Source organism: Trachymyrmex septentrionalis, unplaced genomic scaffold, assembly GCF_001594115.1.
Source record: "Trachymyrmex septentrionalis isolate Tsep2-gDNA-1 unplaced genomic scaffold, Tsep1.0 scaffold25, whole genome shotgun sequence".
In the NCBI taxonomy this organism is placed as follows: domain Eukaryota; kingdom Metazoa; phylum Arthropoda; class Insecta; order Hymenoptera; family Formicidae; genus Trachymyrmex; species Trachymyrmex septentrionalis.
In genome coordinates, this window is record NW_017305408.1 from 2,796,049 (window position 1) to 2,820,594 (window position 24,546).

Consider the following 24,546-nt stretch of genomic DNA (forward strand, 5'->3'; position numbering starts at 1 on the left):
AAAATCTCAAAATTAAGGAGGATTTAAAGTATCCAATTTTTGTCATTAATCCTATCATTAACTCTAGAATTCTAAACTATTCATAAATTTGACGATAAATTCAAATTCATGGTAGCTATAATTCTTAGGGTTAAAAGTTAGATCGGTCAAACGAACGATACAGTTTCATATATTACAGAACAAGTTCGAATAAGTATTTTATGTGTGTATTCATAGTCGAACTTTGTATTTAAGGCTTCCTTAAATTTATCTTTAGATACTCAGTAACCAATGAAATAATTCATAAAATATCTGAAGATAATTAATTTAAAGAAGCCTTAAATATAAGGCATGATTATAAATACGGGCATTAGTCTCCAAGTCCAAACCAATTTCGAATATATACAGTCATATATATATATAATTTTTCTTTCAATGAAATATTTATAAATTAAATGTTTTTTTTTTTGCTTTTTGTCAAAGGAACTCAGATTCTGATACGAAACCGAAATTTATGGAAATAGAAGATAATGGACGCAATTAATCCAGGTTAAATGTAATAAACGGCGCTCTCCACTTAACAATATGGGATAAGTAGTTATAGATACGATTCTTCCATCAGAGAGTGGTCTCTTAAGTAAAGAAATCTTTGGTGGGTGTATGAGCACGAAGCGTCGCGACGCTTCGTCGTGGTGCGCATTCTCCGACGCAGATATGCCGGGCACCAAGCGCCGGGCGCGAAGCGGAGCCACCGAGATGATCGCGCGGGTTGCGGCCGATAGTTTTCGCTGTTCAACGCCCTTGTCGCGATGGGTGGCCGCTCCGTAAGTTTTAATTTGGCGGTCCTCCTCGCTGCATGTGGTCTGTTGATAGCCGACGATACCGGCGATGCTGCCGATGGACTGTCGCTGATCAACGATCCGCGTTGTTCGCCATCGTTCAGCGTGATCCTCAGCTCGGAGAGTAGCGTTGACGGTGCGGCGTCGCGACCTTTGGAAAACGGCAGCTTTTTCTACGATGGCATCGTCTATCCGGCCAAATTGCGCTGGACTGACGGCAATGTTACTTATGGCTGCATTTGCAGATTACGTAATTGTATCAGGAAATGCTGCCGGGATGATGAGGTTCTCCGCAATAAATCGAGTAATTCCGAGATATGCCAGAAGATGCCTCAGAACGATACGGAGGTGATAACCGAGATACCACATTTGCGTCTACCGAGGAAGCAAATGACCAAGGAGATTCAACACATTGAAAATTTGAAGGACCATTTCCACTTGGTGCAGGATAACGTCTGTCCTCCTGGCCAGAAACGCTATATTCTCTATCCCGATGACGACAGTGACGAACAGATTATTCTCCAGGCGAATGGCAGCTTTGTGGACGTTGCTGGGAAGATCTTTCCGTTCTGGAATCATTGCATTGATTGGAAGATGACCGTCGATCGAATTGGCGTCTTGGCTTGCTTTACGTCGGAAGAGGAAGCAAAAGATTTTCATTATCATGTGGGCATCATAGTGTCCATTCCATTCCTCATTGCCACTTTCTTGGTGTATGCAATTACTCCTGAACTGAGAAACCTTTACGGCAAGACGCTCATGTGTTATGTCATCTGCTTAATTATCGCCTATGTCTTCCTGATCTCGGCCAACTATATTTACATATCTCCAATACCCGTGTTATGCTTCAGCACAGGTAAGCAGCCTCTTTATGTCATACTTATCCATTATTTCTAACAATCAACACTCGTAAGTTGAGCTGTCCGCAGATATTTTTCTGTGATCGTGATGAAAAACTTATTACGATTTTAGTAGAGTTGAAAAATTATTATGCGGCATTATTACTTTGTACATAACGCAGCAAGGACTGATGATCGCATTTAACTGTGTGTGAAAAAATAATTAAAATGATAATCTCGTGCAAAGTTAATGTATGTGAATATTTAAATCACAAATCTCTCTACATTTAATTTCGTGTTACCTTATTTTTTCTTCGAAATGATAATCATGGGAATATTATCTCATGAGAGAATCTCGTGACATACACGAATGCGAATAATAAAGTAGATGACACTATGCGTTAATGAAATAATTACTATAATGTAATAATTATTAACATTCTGCTTATAGAGTTAATTATTACTTCCAGGAGAAGTTAATCCATTATTAATTCCAGCAGCATTTACCCTAACGAGTAAATTTATTACAGTTCTTTTTAAAAAATGTCTGATCATTTTTTGAGTGAGAATAACCGATATTAATATTCAATATTAATTTTTTAATATATTTCAGAGATATTATTTATAAAAAAAAGAGATATTTTTAAATTTCTTATACTATTTTAACTTTTTATATTTAGATTTTTATTAATATTGCTTTTAAAAATAGTTATCATGAATAAAATTATCATTGTCAATGCGAAAAAGATACATCACGAATTTATATATATGCAAAGTTGGATGCTTAGTCATCAATGAGTTGATTAACTCATATATATTAATTGATAAAACGGCAAAGAAGAAAATTAAAAATTAGAAATATTAGGTAAATAAAAATAAGAAATATTAGGTAATAAAAAATATATATATACTATATAGTATAAATATGATATACACATAAAGTATATGTATAAAGCAAAAATATAGATTTAGATATGTAAAACATTTTTCCTCCTTAATAAAATTTTTAAAAATAACAAAAGAAGAAAACTTTATATTAAATATTTTGTATAGATTTATAAAAACGATGATTACAAATGCATAAGATTTGTAGGGATTAGTTACTTTACTTTATAATTACACTACAAATAAACACATATATATATATATATATATTTTTTTTATTACATATAAATAAGTATAATATTGTATTCCATCATCAACATGGAGCACAAGTCGTATGAATCAGCGTGCTCTTTTTCTGCACGCGCAATTCCGATATCTCTGTGATTAGTGATGATGTAAGAATCATATACTACATTTCCTGATACAATTTAATCCACCATTCATTCCACGTTATTTTGAGGAAACCTGATTGAAAAGGTCCTTTCAATGAGGAAAGTCGGGATCAGATCCGAACTAAGAACCTGTTGGCGCCTGTCTAGCCATCACTAGCTTCGATTTCCCATAAAATAAATGTCAATGGTCCTTCCAATGAGTACGATGTGAGATATAGACGATGAATACAAACCGGTTTTTTACGTGTTATGTGTTGTGTATCTTCATATTGGTCAAGCATCATTGCTTACAGGGTGAGATAAAAGTATACGTAAATAACGGTAAAATATGATATAATTACATATATCATGTTTAGATTTTCAATAACTTATTTTTCTTTTGTATTTTTCTTTAGGGTGATAAGATCGAGAAAATATTAGCTGAGAATCTCTGAAAGAAAGTAAAATTTTTTTCTACGCCTGTTCTATCGATTAATAGCTTCTTGAGATAAATCTTTCGGCTGTATATAAAATAGCACCTGGTACAAATTGAAATTTTTGTTGCTCGTTCGTCTAATCATTCGTATATCTATTCTGAGTTTTCGTAATTCTCCCGAAAATGTAATGGCTCTCTATTGCGGAGTATTAAGTATCTAAACAGCTAAGCTTCTAAATTTACGTTGCTGCTGGATTGGTCAAGCTACCATCTGTAAACTGTACTGGTTTGTCAATGAATCTTTTTTTTTCGAATCGCCCTATATGCGTGGCTTCGCAGTAGGTAGGCTGCTTCTCTAACGTAGTCGGCTCGTTGTCTGGTAGTCTCGTCCAGTTGCTCGCGCGAGTGTATGCATTTCTCATACGCTCTTCCTGCTTCATCCGTCGCCAGGAAAAGTCGCAGCAAAACGGAACATAGTGCTAACTTTATCGAATCCATCCGAGATAACTGAAAGTCAACGCAATCGTTAGTGATAACAGTGCTATATTTGAATCCGAATGAATTTTTTGTGTTTCGACGATCTTTGTTTAAGAAGAAAGAAAAAAGAAATCTTACAATAATTTTACCACCGCTCGCGTTTATTCCAATCTTCCCGATAAATCATTATATTGCATAAGTCAATACGTCATTATCAACTCAATTGATAATAACTTATTTAAATATACACCCCTTTTCCAGTCATTTGAATCATTGATCATCAGAATAGTATTCACAGTATATTCAATAATTAAATATTTTTGCAACATAGCAGGTAAAAATATTTTTCACATAAACAAATTGCTTATTTAACAAACAGTATTCGATAATTGAGTGTATATATATATTAATTTCAATATTATCAAGTATTTAACCGTACAAATATGTCGCTTATGTAGATACTTTAATTCATCATTTACATATTTATGTGGTTAGATGGTGTACATTTCATGAGAGCTATATACATTTATATATATGCAAATCTGTATATTTTAGTTATCAGTTAACATCTCATTAATCTTTTTGCTTAGAGTCATAACTATAAAGTAGCAATAATTAAACGAATAAAATTTTATTATTTTGATATACAGAATATAATTATAAATTATATTAGCAATATGAGGATAATATTTAAATATGTTACAAATTGTATTTGTAATATATTTACTTATGTAACTGTTTATCATTTGTATATTTGTAACATATATCTGTGAATAATATGCTTTTTGTAAATAACTATATCTCACGTAACCAAGAATGTTGTTGTAACCATACGATATCTTAAACACTGATTAAAGTTCGCACCCTTCTTTATCACTTTCACTCGATTGGTTCAGCAATTCACGCACTGAACACAGCGAGATATAGTAAGGTTAACGAGTAATAAGAGATATAATTGGCTATATTTTATTATCATGTTATGGGACAAAGAGAGAAACTTACCGTGTTTCTTCAGAGAGTCATCGTATTTTTTATCTTTCTCTTTCTCTCTTCCGCTTCATTTTCTTGTGGCACTTTCGTGAGTAAGCTTCCGCACGGCGATAACGTTGAGAGGCGGTGACGATAATTATTCAGAGTTGCTGTTTAGCAGCCTCATTAAATTAGTACATAATGAAACATCATCTGAGAACAGCCCTGTTCATCGCGTTTTACACGGTCTTGATCGCGGCTGCCACTTTCGAAAGCGATCAGGCAAAGGAAGAGCCAGAGGAATCAAAATGGAAGGAAAATTTTATCGTCCCTCATGTTTATCTGGAGGTAGAGATAATTCCAAATTCCAATTACATACTATGTTGTACTTGGAATTAGTCGATGAGATATTAATTCGTCGCTTTGCTAACGCGTATTATAATACTTGGCTTACCTTAACGATATTTAATGCTAATTTCGTTATGATGACTGATAGTAAATTTTCGTATAATATAATATTCGAGCATTCGTGAAATAATGATCAGAGACCATCACTAATTGTTTGTATGCCGTAATTAATCAAGACTTTCAAAAGCACTTGCATCTTCAGAATTAACTTGATTAAATGTGTAAATGCAAATAATATCTAGATACAATAAAATATGTGGAACATTTATACATTTATAGACCAAAAGTTGCTTAAATTTATTAATCTCCTAATGAATTACAATAATTTGTTCACTTCTGATTGATTAATTCACATAGTGGCTTGGACTCAATTATTTTCTCTATTAACTGTAATTGGATGTAACACGCAGAAAGGAACCAACATCAAAAAGTTGAGTAATATTTAGATAGTAATCAGAAAAATTCTACAGTAGCATGTGTGGATCTAAAAATAAAATAATTTTGCCAATTGATTGTATTATTCATGACTTGCTATCGGCTATATAATACTTTCAATAACAAAAATCTAAAAAAATAGTATTTGATTCCTCTTTGCTCATGTCCAATCGTGAATTAACATTATTTGTTTTCGTTTCCTCTGGCTCTTTACTCCTAGAAAACGATTGGCATCGATGGTAACAGCTCCGGGAAGCCCCGCATGTCGCTATGCTGTCGTGTCGGCACTTTCCTCAACGGAGACAATTGCGTGGAGGCCACTATGAACGGGACGGAAGCGATACAATTGCCAGTGATCTACGAAATGGATCTTATATCGGCAAATGTTACTGCAAGTGACAAGTATTTTGATTTTGTAATATGGAATCCATGTGTTGGTATGAAACGATATTCTTTGAATCCGCAACTATACAAGGACGACGAATGGTACCTACTGTCCAATGGCTCCATAATATTACCTCTGTCTGAAGAGCCGGAGGAGCGTCTCCTCGACTATTATCAGTACTGTCTGGCGCGGGTGGAAAGTTATGAGTATCTGGAATATATGGTGTTCTTCTGCGATGATGTGATCGAAGACGACGGGATCATATATTCCTACGGGATGCTCGCATCCGTCCCGTTCCTGGTCGTAACATATATTATCTACTGGTTACTGCCCGAGCTGAGGAATCTGCATGGTCTGACATTACGCGGATACATCGGCTGCCTAGCGATGGCGTACAGCATACTGGGGGTGTTGCAACTGACACCGCAGGAACAAATCTCAAACGGCATCTGCATCACAATCGGTATATCTATAGAATGATGCGGCACTTTTATTTATTCGTGTTATACACAAAGAAGATTAATGTTAACTTGCGATTATCGATAATTAATTTCTAACTGCAGGAAATATCACTGTTACCGCTTTTCAAATATGATAATTTCTTTACAAATCGTTGACACACGCGCGCGCGCGCGCGCGCGTGTGTGTGTGTGTAATTGTCACATATGTATTATGCATAGCATACTGTAGAGACCGTGTCAAACCGGATGGAATGTGTCTTTAAAAATCTTACGAATTAATGAGATATCTGTTTAACACACGGAGTACAACTTTCTAAATGTTCTCGCAATATCTCTGCTTTTTTTGTAAATATCGATACTAATATTTAAAATTTGTTGTGATATCATTTACAGTTCATTATAACATGTATATGCATGAATTGTTTATTACTCAACGAATGAGAAAGTCAATATTCTGCTTCAGTGATATACAAGAAATTAATTTATTCATTTTTTTTAGATTATATAATTATATAATTATACAACTAAAAATTATTTTCTATATTTTGCTTCTATGCTTGCCTTGTACATTTGCCTTGTATTTAATGTAGCCTGCTTCTTTCATTCAACTAACATACAATATATATTCCACTGATTTAATATAGAACTTTTCAATACATAAAAATTTGAAATTTATATAATATAGTGAAAATGTACGTTTAGCTCAATTGGTTCCAATCATCTATTAGTTTAGAAATTATCTTAAGATCTTTAAAGATATTTTTTTTAATCGAACTACGCATTGAAAAATAAAGTGTAAAATAAAGTTTTCTTAGACATCAATTGTAATACTTTATCTCGGTTGCGAGGCGAACCGGAAGCTGGTCTTAAACCTGAGAAAATATTAAAAGCTTTTAAAAACAAATAAATGCCAACACGTCATGCTACACATTCTCCATACTTTCTGAAAAACAAACTATAAGTCTCACTTTTAAGGAGTCTTCCCTTGTTCTGTCATTTTTAGCCGAAACAGGACCTGTTTTAACGAGGTGTCTTCTTTTTCATCGTTTTCTTCCTGGCACTTGTACGTTTGCTGCGACACACATTCGTCCTTCAGACAAAAGCGCCGCAGTCGCGGCTAAATCTACACAGACTGGCGATATCACGCATATCTTCGTTTCCGCAGTTTGCGATATCGTTGCGGTTGTTCGATATCTGACTACGAAGTTGTTTGAAGAGAAAACCAAGACGGTTCAGTAAATTCGACGTGTCGACGATGCGTCGACAAAATCTCGCGCTTTGGTGTTGCACGCTTTTATTTGTCGCCTCCTATTCCAAGTCTTGGGGAAATTCCACGACGACGAGCGACGATGTAAAGTCGATGCGATATAATCTACATAAAAATTCCACCAAGAATGACGAGCAGTATGAGTTTCGCGCTAACTCCAATGACAACTATGAAGATAATGATTTGGTGCAGTATGCGTTTCACGCACAGCGATCCGTGAAGAATCATCAAGAGGGCGATCAAATACTGATGGAACTTCGCGCGAATTCTACAAAGGCCGATGATGAGAACAACTTCACATTATACAATGGAAACTTGACGCAAGTTGAAGACACAAGCAATTTAACGTCGTACGAGCTTTCTGAAAAGTTCTATCAAGATGAGAAAAATATTATTCCTTACCAGATGTGCGAGAACATTACATGCATTCCGCTTTGTTGTCCTCTCGGCAAACATTTGCAAATAACACAAATTAATGATACTATTACAGAAGAGTGCGTTGATGGGCAAGTTGGGCAATCTAATTATCTCTTTCCCGATGTATACGAGTATGTGATGAACGATTCAAAGAGGATACCAATTGGTAAAAAGTTGGATCAAATTTTTCCTCTGACTATTCATGATCCATGCCAGTATCAACGTTATGTGCTTGAGCCTGAAATTAAACGAAATGAGGACTATTTATTTCTTAGTAATGGCTCTTTATACCAACTAGATATCAAATCTGTCGTTACATCATACTGCCTTGCCATCTGGGAAGACGATAAGAAATTTGATGTAACTATTTGCTTCGACCGTGAGGCTGAAGACGTCCCGCCAGAAGAGAAAACATCCCTTGTGATAAGTCTGATAGTGTCCTTGCCGTTTTTATTGGTAACATTCGTGGTGTACTCCATACTGCCGGAACTTTGGAACATGCATGGCTACACACTGCGCGGATACGTCGGCTCATTGTTCGTCGCGTACATGTTTCTCGTAATGATTAATCTAATCCATCAGGCCGTAATATCGTACTTCGCCTGCATCGCATTTGGTACAGCATATAATAATACAATAAATACAGCGTATACAATTTTACCGTGTATTTGCATGTCAATTGTTCTCTCCCTCTCTGATAATTGTAAAGTTATTAAAACAATGAAATAAATAACGAGTAAAATTTAAATCTGGAACTACAGAATTAATTTAAAAGTTTATTGGATGAGTATATCTTTTTTCTTTTCGTGAAAATTAGCAAATTTTTGTGTCGTGATTTTGATGTAATATTTAAATCGAAATTGAAATAGTTTTTATTTATTAGCATATATTATTTTCAAGGTTTTTATAGTTTTTAACTGTCAATAAAGTTATAATGAAATAAACCTGTTTTTTCAAGAGTAGGTTTATTATCGGTATTTGAATGCATGATTAATAACTGTTTATTCGACTGTTTCAGCTTTCATCATCCACTTCTCGTTTTTGGCAAGCTTCTTCTGGCTAAATGTGATGTGCTTCGACATTTGGTGGACATTCGGGTAAGCTATTAAAATATTCCATACTGTCGAGCCATATTCATTTCATCTGCCATCAAATTGATTTATTAAAGACAATCTTGTAATATATTTCTGGAACGAAATGGAACGAAGATATTTAGATTTGAATCTCGAAGATAATTATTCATAAAACTATCCCATTTTTATATACATATAATTGATTTAGATTTGATATATACAATATTTTCAATTATAATTTGTACAATGTAATTTGATATATACATATTGTATATATTTATTTACAATTATTTTATTTACAGTATAATTGAAACACTAATTACGGTTTATCAAGGATAAAACTTTTCCAGATCGAGTTCTAGGTCAAAATAAGTTAATTGATTCGCCAAATATTTTCACAAGCGCCACTCGATCCGGCGCTTGTGGTAAAGAAATTTGATAATTGACAAACACTAGGGGAAAATTGATAGCGACAGGATGCGAACTAATATCCGGTACGTGACGACGTGCGTATGTGGCGCAAACACAGCCGAGTTAATTTTGATCTCCTTCGCGCTTGGACGTCGGTCCAAGAAGCTATTCGAACAGGCAATATTTGTGAACGGAAAATGTCAGTAGAGCATATCCTCAAACACTGACATTCACGAATTGCGTGAATATGAACGTCGAATATATCCATTTAACAATGAAGACTTGTTAATACATACATAATTCAGTTTATTAACGAAACGTTTCAACGCATTTTCTAAATGAGATTAAGGAACGATAGCAATATATAAGTCATTTGTATTGTGATCAATTTAACAGTCAATTAATAATGATCAATCAATTTAACATTATATAAATCATACATTTTAGTCACGTCTATGACATACGATACATCCTTTTTTTGTACTGTCGTTATATACGTTCGTGTGGAATGCTATAAAGCAATTTATTATCTCTCGCGTGTCAATGAAATTTCATGACGCGATATTGTCGTGTCGCTATTTACTATTGCCGTGCGGAGATGAACTGACCTGTTGTCGCCAAGCCCGTTTGGGGGTGTGACGACTGATGTGTACGCACATTGCCTGTTCTCTTGTAATCAATTACAAGGATGTCGAGCGCGTGTGCAGTGGATCGTACTTGGAACTGGATTAATTTCCTTCTTTATTGCGTACACGCATCATACGCTACATTATTGCCGTCGCCATGTGTGTCCTCGCGGAAACATGAATCATCCTTCAGCTCAGTAGGATTTTATATATGTGTTTGTGTCATTTTAATAATCAGCTTTTAATTTTCATTCTTTCATGTTATCGTTAATATCTATTCCACTCCGCTATGCGTTCCATTTCTTAGTCCATATTTAAATCAAGCTCATTATATTGCTACAATTGAAAAGAAAAGATCATTAACTTATGCAACAATAGATCGTTTTAATTTATAATTAAAATTTTCATTTAAAAAGATTACGTTTTCTACATACATTTTATATGACTGTGTTCATTTTTAATAACAATAAATAAAGGGCAAAGTAAGAGTCAAACACATTTTTTAAATTGTCACACAATTAAAAAGAATAACGTAAGAATTACAAATAAAGGAAAGTAAAATTGAAAAAAATAATAAAAAACTCAGTTTAAGTTCAAATAATTATAAGTTTCGGCTACCGGATTAAGCCCTCTTCAGACATTAACTTATCATAAAAATCGCTGTATAAAATGAAGACTTGAGAAGTTGGACGGACGGGCAGATAAAACCAGAATTACAGAACATCCTAATCATATTAGACATAACACTTCTTTCCGTTCTGTCATAACGAAGCAGAAGCTGCAGTATGATCATGATTTCCAATGGCACAATGTTAAAATTTTGGATGCAGTCTATACGAAACGCTTAATTTCTGAGAGATGATGCTCAATATCGAAAAGCAGAAAAATAGTTTAAAACAGACACTGAAAAGTCTTCATAAGACATATATACCTATTATAAATAAAGTTTGACTTTTCGATACTGATAGTCCGTCTCTTCTCTCAATCCGTGTTGATCCGTATCAGCGAGCGTACATTATAATCGATACACAATGTCCGTCTTACACATCTGCGTTGCATTAAACTTTGTATATTCTAATGGGTTTTCATACTTAAGCGAACACAGCCTATAACATTTAATCTTAATTGTCCAAAAACCACCTATTGAATTGAGATTGGTAGTGTTGAAAGATATCTTCGAAAAGTTAGGGGACAATATTTCATAGCTTTTAGAATTTATAAATGATCTTTGTTTACATTTCTTAAATAAATAGATATAGAAAATTAAATTTGAAATAATTTTTAATTATCAATATGTATCATAGTTGCATCGCTTATATAGCTTATAAAGTAACTGAACAATATTTACGTATTGAACATATTTACGAGAAACTATGAGACTTAAGGCGATAGTTATTTTAATGTGCATTTGGCCATTTGCATAGCAACTTGTTCTACTTGTGGCTGGCTCAATATGATAATATGTAAATCACATTTTACAGGGGATTCCGTTCGTTACAAGGAAGCGTAAAACAACGAGAGAGAAAAAAATTCATTATATATTCAATTTACGCGTGGGGAAGCGCTTCCCTCCTCAGTATCATTTGTGCCATCATGGATTTCGTTCCCAGCGTGCCAAAGGAATTGATCCGACCGGAATTTGGTGTCTCAAAATGCTGGTTCAATAGTAAGTAGATGTTTACTAATAGTAACGATAGCGATTTTCATTAGAACCATCCTCAAATCTGAAAATTATCTAAATTAACACTTACAAAATACGACGTATAATGCGAGAAATTAATTTTCAGCGGACGAGGCGAGGGCGTTATATTTTTATGGACCCATGGGTGTCACTGTTATCTGCAACATTTGCTTGTTTATCTCTACAGCATTAAAAATTGTGCGTCACAAGAAGGACACAGCTCATCATTTAAGAGGCTCGGAAAGCAGACGCCACGATGATAATAAGCAGTGGTTTGTAGTACCATTTCTGCACAACGTGATAATCGTATTAATATGATATACGCTGATATATCAGTTTCTGAACGGTTTTGCATAATGTCGATCGGTCCTCGTTCCCGTAAAAGATGATTATTTTTAGACGGCAACTTTCCCATGCGGTGGTTTGCTTTCATAATTACGAAATCTTTTGAAACAACAAACACATTGCCGCCGTTTCGAACGTGCGCGCAGAGATTCCTCGAGAACGTCTGTGATTCTCAAAAGAATGACAAACGATCGTGCGAATAAAATCAAAGTGGTTATCCTTATTTCATAAAAACGGAAATGATATATCTTCAAAATTTCTTAAGAAAAACTAAGCAACTTTCTCCTTTTTAATTTAAAACTTGATTACGAGAAGATATTTATCTTTAGTAAAATTGATTATTTCGAATAGTTAAAAGCTTTCGTCCATAATACAATTCTTTGTTTTAATAATTCTAAATTATATAAAATGCATATATACATAAGATACCAAAACAAATGTATTTGCATGTAGGTTCAATTTGTATCTGAAGTTATTCATCGTGATGGGCATAAACTGGTCCATGGAAATAATATCATGGCTATTCAAGAGTGCGCCGCCATATGTCTGGTATATCTCCGATCTGACAAATACCCTGCAAGGTCTCATCATATTCATTATATTCGTATGGAAGAAGAAAATCAAGCGGTTGCTGTTAAAGCGTTTCGGTTGTCAGGATCGCGATTTCTTCTCCAGAAATTCAACACGCAGTGGCAATCACAGTTCAGCATCGCGTACCTGCACTACTACATCAGGCTTAATGTCTCTGCAGGAGAAGGTCAATCCTTATGTGCAAACAAATTGCCGCGCGAAAAGTTCATCCGATGAGGTTGATTCTTGAATGTTGCAATGCAAGAGAAAGATTGCACTATGTGAAATAGAAATCGATGATTATAATGACCAGTTAGGTGGTGTCGTAATTTAATTCTCCACTCAAGAATTAATTTTATATTGCTTGCGTTGATCTCTCTTATTAAGAACACCGAAATTGGTGTTTTCCATCTCCCTTTATTTACTTCTTTAAAATGTACTTACAAGTTTTTTTTATCTCCTTTACAATCCAAAGATGATTAAAGAAATTAATTAACTTAGGTATCGTATATTTGACGTAATTAATTAATCATTCTCGACAAATCTGATGTTCTATCATTGTAAAAATAACGTAGATTAGTTACAGCACACATAACGTCATACAAACCGACATCAAAAATACTTGTTATTTTCGTGCTATTATATAATGGCATAAATGAATGACGTTATTAATTGATCACTATAACGTTATCAATATATTATCGATTAATCATTTATCTAATGTCAATAAGTATGACGTTATAAATACGTAGTAGATGAATAAATGACGTCAATGTGTAATTTAAAATGACTAACTATTGACGTCAAAATAATTACAACCTGCTACCTAGGAAATTACTTTGCATCTATTGTCGTCTTCATTAAAATAATAAAAGCATTATTGTGTATCATATACATTGACTGCCGTATGCCATAATGTCGTATAAATTTTATTTTAATATATAGGGTTTATTATTATTATACATAATTGATAACATTTTGATAAAAAAGGCTACGGATAATTTTACTAATTTTAACTTCAACTCGTAATACATTATTCGCACATAACTATCTTTTACATTCTCTCTTTTAAATATTTATTTTTATTATATTGATACTTGGTCTTTTTATTTCCTAACGTATAAGTGTTTAATATTATTATATAAACGAATTCAAGAAAAAAGATATATAATAAAAATATGTATTTTTAAATAAATATTTATATGGAGATTAAATGATGTTTGAGACGATATTTTATATTATATATCTTGGAACGAAAGTAAAAGTAAATACCGACCTGTGTCAAATCACCCGTACATTTTATCATATGCATGTGATAGTAATACATATGTACCTTGAAAATCCTTGCACTGAGATAGACTTTAAATCGAGCATCTTTATTTAATTTAATTATTCTATTGATTTAGTATGAAATGTATTTGTCGATAGATTTCTGGAATTGCTTTTCATTTATCGCATTAGATAATACAATATAGTTCTTCATCGCTTACGGTCACAGAATATTTCTGTACAAGTGCCATCATAATCATTCGTTTAATGTTTAATAGTTGCGCATCTGCACTTAATGCATCTATAAGACAAAATATAGAAAATCAAAAGGACAGATTTACGATACAAGGAAAGTAAAAGCACAGTGTTCACTCAAAGTTTGCAATCATTAGGTAATAAAGGCTTAATCTGTATTTCTTACTATTATATGTGTAATCGTCTATGTATACAATAATTAGACGAGAAAAGTAAAAAATAAAGAATATTATAACACGTACTCTCACACTACTTGCACTACCTGCACGTCTTTCAATTACTATCAGTCAAAATCTTAAACAAGGAGTTTATTTTATCCAAACATATCTTCTCGATCAGCTCCAACACCGTCACCATCTTCCAAGCTTGAAAAGTTGAGAAAATGGGCCGGCCTGTGCACCTCGTGATAAAATTCCTTTGGATTCGCCAGTTGTAACTCGTATTTCATGTTGGGATCGTGTCTCACGCCCATGAAATTATAATTCCACGAGCCTTGACTGGGCACCATAAAGAAGCCAAGGAAACGATCGGACAAAAGCATCTGTACCTTCTCGTAATGGCTAGGTAGATAACCCTTCGGATTGTTGCCCTTATCAGTATTTTGCTTGCCCCATTCGAAACCACTCGGAGTCAGTTTGTACGCTGTGAGAGAGCAAGAACCAGGCGTGAAACTGCAAGTGATAACTATGGTCTTTTCGCCGTCCCAAATGGAATTCTCCGCCATAATCCGGGCGTGAGTGGATATGTCCTGCGGCGAGAGTTGTGGCAGCTCGTTTGGCTGCGTGTGTATCCATCCTAACGGCTCCATCTCTTTTAAATATTGATGGTTAGGTAGTGTATTTGGTAAATGAACGGTCTGATGAGTTCCCCATTGCGGTGCCATTACAATACATCTGATTTCTTTTACCTGTCACACATAGAACATGAGATTAGTATATATATTATAGCTAAAATAAATTTAAATTTTAATATATAAAATAAAAAGTTTTTAAATATTAAATATAATGAATAAAATAAAATAAAAATTGTTATACATATATTAAAAAATATTTCAAATATAGATGAAATGATTTAACAATTACCTGAGGATTGTCAGGTGGACTGATGCCATACAAATAGCCAGCTATCTGCGCTCGCAAATCGGAAATGGTAACAAATTTCTTTAATACATTCTTAGGTAAGATGTAAGTATAACCAGTCTCTTTGATATCATCGGATGAAACATAGATGTGATTTGTTCTGAGATGGAGATTGGTTGCAGAAATAGCACGTACTCGCCACTCAGTCTTAGAGCTGAAAGTCTGCGTTTCATAGTTGGACGTAGTCGCAGTAATAATTTCATCACCGTGTTTGTTTACTGTTCGCGTGGTGGTAGCGGTCAATTGGCTCTGTTCCTTAGTCTGCTTTTCAATCTCGGCAATTTGTTGCCGTTGCGCAGATGGAGCACTTATTTCCATACCCAAAATGATGTCGCGAATCTCGGATTGCGTGAGCGATGCAACATTGACATTGTTCTTCTTGCCATAGTCCGCTAGAATCAGATCCTTTAATTGTACTTCTACTTTAATCCATTCGTCGTCTGTCAGTGATGGCCATATATGATGTGGCTCAGTAATGGTAGTCTTGTCGGGTTTGAGGACGACTTTGGTTCTCTCAGTGTTAACATGCAGAGCGCGTAAGATCAGAATCAATCGTGAGAACGCAGTATAAGATGAGATTGTCTTCAACCAGTCGTCATAAAGATTGAATAGTACCATCTGTGGCTCGGTCGCCTTTAAAATCAAATCACCGAATTTCTCGACTTTGAGACATGCCTGGAATGGTAATTGTAACTCGGATCCTTTGATGACTATGTTGGGGAAGTCCAGCAAGTGCACTTCCAGTGGATCTAACATTCCCTTTCTGGTGACGATAATCTGCTTCGGTTGTTCCTCTACTGGTAGAGAACGAATCAGCGCAGCAACTTCTTCAGCGGTCTTCCATTTGGCCAATTGACCCAGACGCTTTTGGCCCGCCCAGACGGAGGTGTGAATAATTTTCAAAAAGAGTTGTCCCGTGCGTGGATTGAAGATGAAGATTGCACCATTTATCGGCTTTGTCGTTAAATTGCCTTCAAAAGTTTTGTGGATAGTCACGCGATACACGTTCGTGTCGTCAACGAACCATATGATCTGATTGGAGAAGAGCTCGCCATAGTTTTGCGAGGAGAGGTAAGGCTCCGTCGGTTCGGATGAATATAACTGCAACGCCTTGCGAATACGTTCACGTAACACGTACAAAGCTGGATTTGCTTTCATGATCTTTGCCATGGCTTGCTGTATAAGTGGTTTGCAACCAGGGAACCAATTACCGTAAGCGCTATGCAAGTTGTATGCCAAATCGATGGCTATGAGAAGACCAGTAGGTGATGGATAGATGGACATGTTGTCCGTAGTATAATCAAGGAATTTCGCACGAGCATATCGTTCGATGTCATGTGAATCATAGTCGCCCCATCTCAATTGAACATCGATCCAATATTTCTGCGTGGTCGTGTTATCCATCACATCTTTGGAGTCAGCGAGAAGAGATGGTCGAGACACGTTCCACTTATAGGCGGAGAATAGTAGAATGTCGGCACAAGAAGAGTTCATTTTGTAAGACTTTCGCGGATGTATCGTCTCCTTCTGCACAGTTTCAATTTCTAATGCATCCAATTCTTGATCGAACACCTGGCAAAGATCCATCACAATGGATTCGTGTACCTTTTGCCACAAGTGAGCGCGGAATATCTGGATCAACGAGATTTTTAAGGTTGGTATTTTTCCGTGCATGAATATCCCCGTCAGATCGAGCTGTACTTGGAAACCGACGTAAACGTTGGCGCGGTTAATGGTGGGTGACCACCATAGAGTGAATCGACGATTGGGAATCTGGTTGAGACCGGAACGTTGAGCATTTGTCAATTTCTTGTATTTCATGGATTCTTCGAAACCAGATGCTTTCTCCCAAAACAGACCCTCCCACGTCGGGAAGTAGGTTCCCTTAAAGAGAGTATGTTCCAGGATGCCTTCGACACCGCCGAGCGCTTGAATCATGTCAGTTCGGTAGTTGTTCAAATTCCATAGTTTGCCGTCATGACGTTGATGAGTCCACCAAAATGGATTCTGTTTCAACACCTGATATTGTTTGAATTCGGTGCGAATGCGCCAGCCCTTATCATAGGCCAGAGTGTGTCGGTCCTTCTGAAATAGCGTATTTATTCTGGGAATACCGCGATCCCAGCTATCCTCGAGATCTTCCAGAGTGAGTCTGCGATTCTGAGCATTCGCCTCTTGCCGTTTCAGAGCATACTCTGCCCAAACGCGTTGAGAATCGATAAATTCTGATTCCCACGGCTGTATGTAACGATACAAGTTCGGAATCAGTTGATCTTCGTCGTGGCTCATACCTGAACGGAAGTGAGTAATGCCCACGTCGGTTTGCTTCGACCATCTCAAGTCTGACTGCGGTATTAACACATGACCCATCGATAACATTCCCAGACCTCCCAATTCTTTGGGCGTGTAAAAGACAACAGGTGGAAAACGCGATGGCATTTTGGAATTCAGTCCGATTTTAATACGTGTCTGAATCTTATTTTCACATTTGACTAGCAGATCCAATAACTCTTGTGTGTTCACCACTGCCTCTCTGAAGTAAGTCATTAAACCGATTAATGCAGTATTCCACTTATTTACGATCTTCGTGAAAGTAGTTGAACCCGAGGCCATCAAGATTTGTCTGACACGATTATGGAAACGCTGCAAGCTCTCATCATCAACACGCAGGAAGCATTGCGCTGTTCTCTCTTTTGTGATTTCGTTTTGGAGATTCCAGACACCATCCCGATGTGTAAATTCCTCGTGAGTTGTTCTACATTTGGGAAGAATCCTGCATTCAAAGCCACTCATGTTGAACAATAGATTGGGATTATCTTTGCTATAGACGCTAACAAAGCTGTTCTCCCACTGAATGGTAGTGGTGGAACGTGGTAGTCGATTTTTAATGTCCCAGAAAACGGCACGACCTAGGTTCACGTCGTGCTTCATTAACCTCATACGGGCGTCTCGCGGCCAACATTTCTTATTGTTGTAGCCAACAATGTTCTCATTGTTTGGATCAGGATGCTCAGTAAGATAACGCTGAATAAGATCTCTCGCTTCATCAGCAGAGAAGCGCAGGAACAGATGTATTCTGTCGACGTAGCGACAGTACAATCGAATAGGATGCGCCGTTTCAGAGGCAACATCCTGAAATGTCAAGAAGTCGTTTGGCATTTGCGGCGGTCCGGCCATCTCGCTAGCTCGTTGGAGACCTAACACGAGCAGATCCAATACCAGTCCATAGTATTGAGCGATAAAAGATGCAAATTGCAGTCCCCTGATAATACCGTAACTGTTAGTGTGATTCATATCCTTGTAATTGATGACTACGTTATTCTTCGCCGTCATGTAATCGGCAATATTATGATCGACTATTAGACGCAACAGTCTGTTGAGCAACGTGAGATCGATCTTTTCGTACAGCTTCTCAAACTTCGATTCGAGCAACACATTGCACTCACCCTCACTGACATCCCACACGTCCTGGAGATTGTTGATACCTTGGCACCACTTGTAAACAAGGAGTGGTGGAGGTTCCGTGTCGGCTGGTTTCACCCAGGGTGGAAATAGCCGCCTTTTGTCCGCCTCATACCACAGATATTGATCGAGGTAAGCGTCTGTGATCTTTTCGAGTGGCTCTACATCATACACAGGAATCAAATGACTATAAAGATCCATGAATTCAATGCCGACTTCCTTGAAGGCTCTTTGCGTAAGCAAATGTCTCTTAATTCTAGATAGTGCCTCGTGTGGGTTGTCATACGCTTGCTCTATCAATCCTAGTTCTTCTCGTTGACTTTGATTTAATCTAGATTTAACACTATACGCTTCTTTCAAGCGTTCCAGAGCCAATATCAGCAGCTTTGTGTCGTGTTTGTACGATAACGGCGGGAAAGGAATCGGAGCGAATCTTCGAGATTCCAGCCAATGCACCGAAGTAGTAAAGATTGCTACAGCTTCTTCCGGAGATATATACGGACCGTCTTTCAAGTAATTATGCTGTCGTTCTTGCTCAGCTTTCAAATAGAGGCGCGTCAAACGACCAAGATTCTTCTTGCATACGGTTTTATCCACCGTAGCACCGCGTCGAATTCTCTCTCGATTGTAATGAGCCGTATTCGTCCACCAGTCGGCTTTCATTTTGACGTAACGCAATATCATGTTCTCGATTGGAATTGGCAAACCTGGCACTTTCCATGGAATATTCGCCTTCCAACAACGCCAGGCCTCACTTAGATGCTGAAGGATGGTCCGTGCTTTATTCTGTTTTATTCCCTCGGGCATCATATCTACTATGTCATGCATTACAGATGCTCGTAATTCAAGATCGAAGTGCGACTCAACTCGCTGCTTCGTCACTGTCTTCGCTACACCCTTCGAATGACGACCTTCAAATTGTCTTGACAGTAAATTACCCAGCCATCTTTCCAATAATGGAGTGATACCTCTCATAAAGAACAACCAGACACGCCAGCCAGGTGCCCAGAATCCACAGCCAGGCCCTTTGCCGACTGGTCCGGTATTGAAACGATAATAGATTAGATGTTTCAAATCCTTGCACATCCTAATCTGTCGCATTAATTTGTACTTGTATCGATACATGCCAGTTAATTGACCAACATGTGCAAAGATATATTGTAATCCATCAGCAAGTTGAAAGGCATCAACATTGTTTAATCGATATTGAACGTGAGAATCGATAATGAGCTTAGTCAAACGAAGGATCTCACGACACAGATGAAAAGCGTTACCAAAACGTGATTTTTTTCTCTCTTTCGTTGTCAGCGTCTTGACAGGTTTCAGATTGAAATTATAATCCAAGTGAAGATAATTGAGGTTCTTTCGGTGTATCAATAGATTCAACATGTTATATCCTTGACGACACACCTGCAGACCGGCTTCCACCCAATCTATCGTCGTTGTCTGGAAGAACTTGGTAGACTTAAACGAACGGAATAAATAGCGTTTTTTCTGCGGTTTCGGTGGCCTGTGCTTCAGAGCGTTCAGCACGAAGTATTTTAACAGTTTTTGATAACTGACTCGTACTTTTACAGGTTGTCCAGGCGGACAATGTTCTCTGTACCATGACTTGACTAATGGAATATCAATAGCTCTTCTCGTTCTACCAGAACGTGTGTTAAATGGTCTTGGCGCCCACAAAAGTGCTATTCCATTTGCTGTGTTGTCGGTATAAAGAGGTGTCTCCTGAAGAAATGGTTGTACCTCACCAGGTAAAACAAAGTCTTCATCGTCTTCAATTTGTGGTTCTATCGTCTGTAATGAATTAAACAAATGCATAAATTAATTAATGTAACTTATTTAATTTGTAAGTTAAAACTTTACCTTTAATGAATTTCTGTGAGAAATTGGATTGATTAAGGGATCGAAATAGAATGCAGGTAAATCTGGATCTTCGGTCTTTATGTACACAACATTTGGTGCATGATACCTATAAATTACATATTGATTATTAATAGAGGTGCCTAACATCATGTAAAAGTACATACATATGTGTGTATATATATATATACATGATATATATATATGATTATTTCTATTTGAAAAAAATTATGTAAGCTTGTAAGTGATGTCAGCAGTTCCTTTTTATAATTTTCATAAAAGAGACGAATAACAATCACTAGACTTCCTTTACCACACTGCTAGTAAGACCTTTATATACTAATACGAAGATCTCAAAACTAGTGTGGAATACATAAAAGAAACAACAAAAAATAAAAAAAAAACATAAAAGAAAGTTTTCTTAAATCTGAATAATATTTATACATAAAAGAAATTTAAGAAAATTTATACTGTAACTCACCATGAAAGATGCACGAAATGAGGCATGTTATTGTACAAATAAGGAAACGCAATCCTGTATTCAGTTCTGATAGGCTGCCTAATAATGATCTTATTTATGTCATTAAACTCGTTCCAATCTTCATCAGCAGCATTTGAATCTTTCACCAATGGTTCAAATTTCGGTCCTCCAGGGATAGCCATGTTTAGGGCTTTTGCAGTGAAGAATGATTTGGGGTCAAATAAATAAAAAAAATTTGGATCTACTAAGTCAGTTAACAATTGATTAGCCAAACGGTACAGAGTGGCCATTTGCGGTAACGCCAAGTTCCATCTCCGATATGTAGATCCATTAACATGTCTGTAATATATTTTATCATTCAGATTCTATATTATGTATAGAATACAAAATTTTATTCTTAGGACATAAATATATTTTTTCAGAATAGCATTTTCTCCAACTGGATAGTCTGTACATCATCTCGATGATACACAGCACCCAGTTGTCAACTCACATGTCCAGTTGATTTCAGGACCCCTACGCTTTTCATCATTAAAGAGCAAACAAATATAAGAATCAAATATAAAGGTCAAAACAAATATAAGAATAAAATTTTGTTTTTCTTAATGTGCGGCGATCTTTCTTTTATAATTTTTTATGAATGTAAACTTCAACTTACTTTGTCCCAACCAAGGGCTTGTGTTCATAAAACCATGATGCCACAGACTCGTCTTCCTCTGAATCAAGTTCAATTTGTATAGCTTCTAATGGTTCAACGTCCAGAACGTTATCTGCATAATCTAAAGGAGGTTCTTCATCATCAAAAGGTGGGAATCTCATTCTCTTGAAATGCCTACGATCTCTTTTTTCTCGTCTCATCATAATCCACATAGTGCTGAAAAAAATTGAAACCTTTTTAATACAAATATTTTATATAGTATTAAGCACAATGACAAAAATGTTCGTGTCTTACCCCCATTGAGCTATATATACAGGTTCTATAACCCAAGGAATTTCATTGACAAAAGTAATGGCTCCAGTAATATGATATAAGACCTTTACATCCCTTATTTGTTCCCACGGCATAGGCATATTTTCCAGCAGTTTCATAACGGCATGTGGCATGTACTTTAATGCTCTGTAATATAAATGTTACATAATAACAGAAATGTTTATAGAAAGTCTGATTACAACTAGAGTCCTATATTATAAGAGAAGTGCAAATGAATTTTGCTTGTTGATTGGCTGATAGCAACTACAAATCAAAATCGAGAATATTGGGCCTGTAGCTAATTCTTTGTACTAATCCTCTGTGCAAACTAACCTCGCAACTTTGATAATCTCCTATTTAACGTTGTTTTGTAATGTTAGAATTAGAATAAGAATGTTTCTGATTGATCAAATTTCATCAGAAATAAAACTTGACACTTTCTTCAGGAGAGCCTTCAAACTAAACTTCAGAATCTGATAGAATCCCTAAATACAGCTGCTTTGTTACAATCAGCTGCGGACCCAATATTCTCAGTTTTGATTGACAATCGCTCATCAATCAGCAAGCGAATACTATTTGTGCTTCTCTTATAATATAGGATTCTACATACAGCTTTCTATAATATATCTTACCCCAAGTAAACACGTTTATCATGACGATACTTTCTACTGCTCATATCACCATGATCTCTGATAATCTTTCTTATATGCTCAGCCGGCATATCTTCTTTCTGAGCATCTACAAAGCCAAACTTTCTCTTCTCCGCAAATCGTTTTGATTGTAATTGCTGCCATTTTTGTGCTAGAGCAAATAAGATTATCATTGCAAAAATGCAATATATAAAACAACAGTTGGTAATAAACGTTACCTTTTTCCTGAAGTTTATCTTCAGATAAGACTTCTGGTTGTTTAGGCATCTGAGGTAATGGTGGTCCAGCTATAGCCTGCATATGAGCATGATGAGCAGCTTGAGCATGAGCCGCAGCAGCCTGGGCATGTACTTGAGCTGCTATCTGGGCTTGTTGCTGGGCCATCATCGTGGCCCATGGATTTGGGTTCAACAAATATGGTGGAATAGACATGATTGCGACTATTTCTGAATTAAAACACAAGAAAATGGGATAACAATGTCAATCAATTATCCCTGATATAAATTGATTTTTTCTGTATGTAAACACGGTAAAGTATTTTAGATTAAATCCTCAATTCTAAAGTTCAGCGCTATATGTCACAAATCAATTATTTCAAATAGAATTTCTATTCCCGGAAACATGTCTGATCGCACGGAAGTATACATACATGCATATAACTAGTGGCAGATATTAGAATAATAAACAAATTGTACTTACAGTTTTTCACAATGTTAGTTTATCAATTCCTGCATGACGACAAACCATGTAAAATCATCACGCCATTGATCACTTTACATCAACGATCAGCTCTTTTTTTCAAGAAATGGCTTCGATTTCTTATGACTGTGTTTAAAACATAAAAGAGAGAGTAAACTCATGATGGAAGCATGTATAATCATAGTATAAGTATATACAGTATAGACACTGAACTTTTTATATGGTCACCAATTTTTAGTGCGCATGCGTCGATTTTCAATCAAGAATATGGCTGCTTTCAGTAAGTTGAAATTGCAGGTTAGGTTAGGTTAGGTTAGCTGCATCTCCTTTCCATAAAATATAATTAATAAAATTAAGTTTTACTAAAAATTTAAATCAAATTTTTTCGGAGACGCTATATTATGTAGACTGTTATATTTGTATATGATAAAATATTCTCATAATAAAATATGCACTTGTGTGTGTGTGTGTGTGTGTGTGTGTGTGTGTGTGTGTGTGTGTGTGTGTGTTCAGCCAGTCTTCGTTAGAAATAAAGACTTATTTATTTATTAACATTGGTCTATGTTTTTGTGTTTACGTAAAAACACTGAATGCGGAAGTATTCAAAATTTCATCATACTTGAACATTTTGAGAAAGACCTAACCTTAAAATAGATATCTAAATTCGTATCATATTGTTTAAAATAGAGTTTCTAATTTCAACATTCCTGCCGACTTGTGTGAAATAAATCGTCATTTTTATATTTTTCCTAGACTCTTGATAGAAACTTCATTAAGATCCTCTTTTTAAATTCTTTTTTTATATAAGTACTCTTAAATTAGTTTTTAAAAAGTCTTTAGTTATAAGCTTTTTTCCTCTTCCTTTGATATTATGATCATAGGTT

General features: G+C 35.9%; 2 protein-coding genes across 4 annotated transcripts; one reads left to right on the top strand and one right to left on the bottom strand.

Moving 5' to 3' along the window:
• The first annotated feature begins 735 nt into the window (after positions 1-735).
• LOC108748998 (G-protein coupled receptor Mth2-like) lies at positions 736-13,357 on the top strand. Its single transcript, XM_018487472.1, has 7 exons — positions 736-1,674; positions 5,019-5,143; positions 5,859-6,486; positions 9,187-9,265; positions 11,760-11,944; positions 12,066-12,231; positions 12,758-13,357. The coding sequence occupies exons 1-7, from the start codon at positions 789-791 to the stop codon at positions 13,122-13,124; spliced, it is 2,436 nt and encodes an 811-aa protein (XP_018342974.1). The 5' UTR covers positions 736-788; the 3' UTR covers positions 13,125-13,357.
• Positions 13,358-14,080: 723 nt separating this feature from the next.
• On the bottom strand, positions 14,081-23,785 carry LOC108748961 (pre-mRNA-processing-splicing factor 8). 3 transcript variants are annotated; one of them, XR_001939333.1, is made up of 10 exons: positions 23,663-23,785; positions 23,182-23,409; positions 22,946-23,114; positions 22,296-22,460; positions 22,002-22,217; positions 21,344-21,682; positions 20,866-20,971; positions 15,481-20,796; positions 14,641-15,305; positions 14,081-14,444 (listed from the first exon to the last, which is right to left on the bottom strand). XR_001939333.1 is itself a non-coding variant. In XM_018487408.1 (9 exons), exons 2-9 carry the CDS (start codon positions 23,393-23,395, stop codon positions 14,712-14,714), a joined length of 7,119 nt encoding a protein of 2,372 aa, XP_018342910.1. In that variant the 5' UTR covers positions 23,396-23,409; positions 23,663-23,785; the 3' UTR covers positions 14,081-14,711. The 3 variants fall into 3 exon arrangements, 2 of the variants coding, with proteins under 2 accessions (XP_018342910.1, XP_018342911.1); XM_018487408.1 differs by having other exon boundaries at positions 14,081-15,305; XM_018487409.1 differs by having other exon boundaries at positions 14,081-15,305; positions 23,182-23,414.
• Between the last annotated feature and the right edge of the window lie 761 nt (positions 23,786-24,546).